General features: G+C 31.3%; 1 protein-coding gene across 1 annotated transcript; it reads left to right on the plus strand.

Moving 5' to 3' along the window:
* Positions 1–3,074: 3,074 nt before the first annotated feature.
* LOC114168626 (amino acid transporter AVT1I-like) lies at positions 3,075–4,896 on the plus strand. The gene is made up of 3 exons (XM_028053516.2): positions 3,075–3,370; positions 3,512–4,119; positions 4,246–4,896. The coding sequence occupies exons 1-3, from the start codon at positions 3,229–3,231 to the stop codon at positions 4,759–4,761; spliced, it is 1,266 nt and encodes a 421-aa protein (XP_027909317.2). The 5' UTR covers positions 3,075–3,228; the 3' UTR covers positions 4,762–4,896.

Raw genomic sequence — 4,896 nt, forward strand, 5'->3', positions numbered from 1 at the left:
AATTGTTGGTTGCACGTACTTGATAGATTATGCCATCTCTAGAAAAAAGTTCTTGACACTCAAACTCACAGGTGTTTCACTCATTCTCACCTAGTTTCTTTTGGTGCATATTTTTTCCCCTGAGATGTCCCTCTCTATCACTCGATTGTTTTGGTTTAGGCCCATGTGAAGCAGTTTTGATACCAAATTGTTAACGCAATAGGTAAGAATAAGAATTTCTAAATCTAGACTAGTTTGTATTATTAAATTGAAATAGGGATTACATCTTCAAAAATTGTGCAGGAAATAAAGTAACACTATTTCTTGAAGCTCGATCTTTTCCCCAGATGAACCATATAGCCATGAGAAACCATGGACCATAATAGAAGAGCTTACTCCACCCATGAGTAAATATTTCGTAGTAGCCTCATTAGACCGTACATCTTTCTTGGTATATCCAGATAGTAGATAAGAACATAAACTGAAACATTCTAGAGCTACAAAGATAGTTATTAAATCGTTAGCACTGCATACACGCAGAGAATCATATGCGGTTATCTTCCTAGTTTATGAGCTAAATTTGAGCTCTCTCCTCCAAAGAATAGGTCAACAAATGACCTAATTTTATTAAATTAAAAAGAAAACTTTCAAATACATAAAAAAAAACATAAACAAAGAAGATTTGAAATGGTAACACACATATTATATGTACGAAAAGAAAAGATCGGAAATTGAGTGAAAAAGATTAAAATATTTAATTTGAGAATAATGTAAAGGAAAAATTATAATTGATTCCTAGCCAGGTTTAGACTCCACATGAAAACAAACCGGAAACAGAATGTTGATAGATTAAAGAAATATGAAGAAAAATAATAATTATTAAATATATAACTAATTAAGAGCAAGTTATAAGATATATACTTAAATTATATTACTTTTCGTTCATAATAATACTTGTCTCTGTTGAAAATTATTATGTATTTTATTCAAGTTTATTTTGATATGAATTTTCTAGATGTTTTCTTCTCTCATTATCATTGTTTTGGTATATATATATATATATATATATATATATATATATATATATATATATATATATATATATATATATATATATATATATATTTCCAACTTAAAACATTAAAATGTTTATTTTAAACTTTGTTAAAAAGAATGATTGTTATATAAATTGGAATACGTAATGATCAATTTGTGAACTTGATTAATTCAATCTAACTTGATTAATAGTTGAATATATGTTGAATTAAATTTATATTCGTTTACCTATTTAAAAATGGAATAGATCATTAGGTTTTTTTTACTCAATTATTCTAATCTAACTTTTGTCTTATTAACAAATATTGAATGAATTCAGCACATTTATCTTGTGTCATTATTAAATTTGGTCAATTAAATTTATTATTTAATAATGTTTTCGCTTTTAAGACAAATAATTTATTTTTCTATGATTTTTTTTTTTTAATTTTTAAAATATATTAATTTTTTAATTAATTAATCTGAAGTCTAATGACTAAAAATAAGTTATATATATATATATATATATATATATATATATATATATCATGAAGATTAAAATAGAAAATATTAAAATAACTAAGGCTGTGTTCGTTTGGAGATATTTTCTGTAGACGAGGATTGAAAAGCGAGTGGAAGGGGCGTTCGTTTCGATAGATTTGGAGTGATATGCTGAGACGGATTTGTGGGGGAGAGAGTAACAACCATCTTGGATCAGATGAAGAGAAAAGAAGGGAAATAGTGTATATTTATTATGCAATTACATGTTTGACCCTAATAAAGCATTTGATTTTGAAATAGAGATTTTGTGTGCTTGTCCACTAATGAAGGCACGTATTGGTTGGTGGTGGAGTTTAATGTGTTGCTACAATACTATGAAAAAATTTAATTTATTTTATTTATTTTTGCAATTTATTTGTAGTATTAGATAAAAATTTTAAAAATAATTCTAATTAATACAAATATTAATTTATACTACTTATTATTTAAAGGGTAAAATGGTAATCTCACTTTTTTTATATATTAAAACATTTCTTTTATCTATCACATCAATCAAATTATTCCCAAACTCTCACAAACTTTACTTTCAAATTCATTCACAATCACCTATAAATCCCTTCAAAAAAACAACACACATTTCACTCTCAAATTCACTCAAACCCATCCTCTCCCTCTCTCTCAAACCCATCTACCCAAGTGAACAAACCCTAAAAGTAAAAGAATTTTAGTTGATTAATTTCTCTGCAAAAATAAATAATAAATATAAGTATATTTGTGAAACGAAAACATGTATAAATTGTTGCCATAACTTTCATCCATTCGTATGTTGAATGACCATTGACTATAATTGCAACTAATTAAAACACATGGATATTTATGAAATGAATGATACTTCTGAACTGAAGACCTCACTATCAAACATCCTAAAATAAGAGAAACATCGGCGTGCTTACTACTCGGTGCTTCTCCCTTTAATTTCGCTATCAAAGTGGGACCTATTTTTTCCTAAAATGCTCTTACACGCTTCTTTCATCTCATAGTTAAAGAGGGCATTTATCTGATCTTATCTCAATAGATGATTCAACCGCGTTCTTTTCACTTTGCCATCATTCTTCACTTAAATATTCAGTTTACTCTCCATAATCATTCTTTTCCACTCTCGAATATTAAACAAAAGATATATTTTAAGTAAGAATTTCTTTGTATTGTATCCATAAAGACAACAATGATATATATATGTCCTAATTATTAAATATTCTTCAGTAGTTTAAAAGTATGTACAAAATAACTCTTTTGTTTATAGTAAATATTTTGTGCTTTTGTTTCCTCGATAGCCAATAGTGGATTAGATTTGCTGATGTGGGAAGGTACTCAGAAGTTGCTTCTGTACTAGGTGGGGAAGTAAGTTGAAAAACCCGTTTAAAATAAGCTAAATACACTCATACTAGTTTGAAAACAAACTCATATTTGGTATGAAAAAAAAGGCAAGGCTATTTACGCGTGGCCCATATTTAGCATCAGGGTTTTTTGAATTGGGAAATATCATAAACGTTTTTCTGACCTTTCGAAGTATGAAAACAACTTCAAAATTTCTATGTATTTATTAGACCAGATCTGAGAGCAAATTCAAGCCACTCCAGTATCAAACTTCTCACATAAAAAAAGGATCAACCTCTCTCTCATCAACAGCTATATCAGATAGATTTTGTAAGAATGTCAAAAAAAAATTCGTACAATCCTTCCTTGAGTGTACCTTTCCTCAATGATGAGGAGAAAGCCATAGCCTCTTATTCTTCTGCCAAAAATACTGTATCCTTCTTCCGTACATGCCTTAATGGACTCAATACAATAGCAGGTTTCACCTCCTACAACCATGCACTTACTTTCAACTCATTGAAATATATAATCTGTTTCTTTTATAGTTGCCTCAACCTATGTAAAAACATAACCTAATATAAGGCTAATGTTTTGTTTGCGATTTTGGTTTAATTTTCAGGTGTTGGCATACTCTCAGTTCCCTATGCTCTTGCAACAGGAGGCTGGTTAAGCTTGGCTCTTCTGTTTTCTATTGCTGCTGCTGCATTTTACACGGGTCTTCTGATTAAAAGATGCATGGATAAGGACTCAAACATTAGAAGCTACCCTGATATAGGTGAACTTGCATTTGGAAAGACAGGGAGACTAATAGTGTCAGTATCCATGTACACGGAACTATATCTTGTTTCAATAGGATTCTTGATTCTAGAAGGTGATAACTTGAGTAACATGTTCCCCATTGGGGAGGTTCAGATAGCAGGCCTAACAATTGGTGGGAAGCAAATATTTGTGATAATGGTTGCCCTTATCATCTTGCCCACAGTTTGGTTGGATAACTTGAGTCTACTCTCTTATGTATCTGCAAGTGGAGTTTTTGCTTCTCTTCTCATCATCCTTTCAATAACATGGACTGCAACATTTGATGGAGTTGGTTTTCATCATAAAGGAACTCTTGTGCATTGGAATGGTCTCCCCACAGCTGTTAGCTTGTACGCCTTCTGTTATTGTGCACATCCTGTCTTTCCCACATTGTACAATTCGATGGAAAACAAACATCAGTTCTCTAACGTAAGTACTCATGTTTGATTTGAATTAAAGTGGTCTATATTGTCCTATATTCAAGTAAAGAGTGTATCTTTCACTTTCTTGCTTGTTCTATGTAATTAATGAATTTTACTTTCATGAATATTGCAGGTCCTAATTGTATGTTTTGTCCTAACCACTGTGGGTTATGCATCGATGGCTATAGTGGGTTATTTAATGTTTGGTGACGGGGCTGAATCACAAATAACATTGAACCTGCCTCTGGACAAAGTTAGCTCAAAGTTAGCAATATACACAACCTTGGTGAATCCCATATCCAAGTTTGCTTTGATGGCAACACCTATTACGAATGCTTTGAAAGACTTGCTTCCGAAAACGTACAAGAATAGGGTGACGAGCATCTTACTAAGCACAGTGTTGGTAATGAGCACCACCGTTGTTGCTCTTGCTGTCCCTTTTTTTGGGTCTCTCATGTCTCTGATTGGAGCCTTTCTAAGTGTCACAGCTTCTATTCTGCTTCCATGCTTGTGCTACTTGAAGATTTCGGGCACTTACAAGAAATTTGGGTGTGAGACGGTTGCCATAGTGATGATAATAATGATAGCTATTGTAATGGCAATTTCTGGGACCTACATCTCTCTCATGGAAATAGCCCACAATTTGTAAAGGACAATGTAGTGGTCCACTCTTTTGACTATAAATTTCCAAAAAAAAAAAAGTATTTTTTCCACATGGAGTGTATATGCCTTAAAGAGTTAAAAGACAAGTTAAAGATGAGAAAGAATGTGTTAGACTTAGACA

The sequence above is a fragment of the Vigna unguiculata genome, chromosome 2, assembly GCF_037176805.1.
Source record: "Vigna unguiculata cultivar grain cowpea cultivar isolate G323 ecotype 2 chromosome 2, ASM3717680v1, whole genome shotgun sequence".
Taxonomy (NCBI): domain Eukaryota; kingdom Viridiplantae; phylum Streptophyta; class Magnoliopsida; order Fabales; family Fabaceae; genus Vigna; species Vigna unguiculata.

Bases quoted from the DNA above. Each gene is read 5' to 3' on its own strand.
- LOC114168626 (XM_028053516.2), top strand. From the start codon at position 3,229: ATGTCAAAAAAAAATTCGTACAATCCTTCCTTGAGTGTACCTTTCCTC. The intron at 3,371-3,511 runs GTTTCACCTCCT...TTTAATTTTCAG, and splicing joins TGGACTCAATACAATAGCAG to GTGTTGGCATACTCTCAGTT. The intron at 4,120-4,245 runs GTAAGTACTCAT...TGAATATTGCAG, and splicing joins ACAAACATCAGTTCTCTAAC to GTCCTAATTGTATGTTTTGT.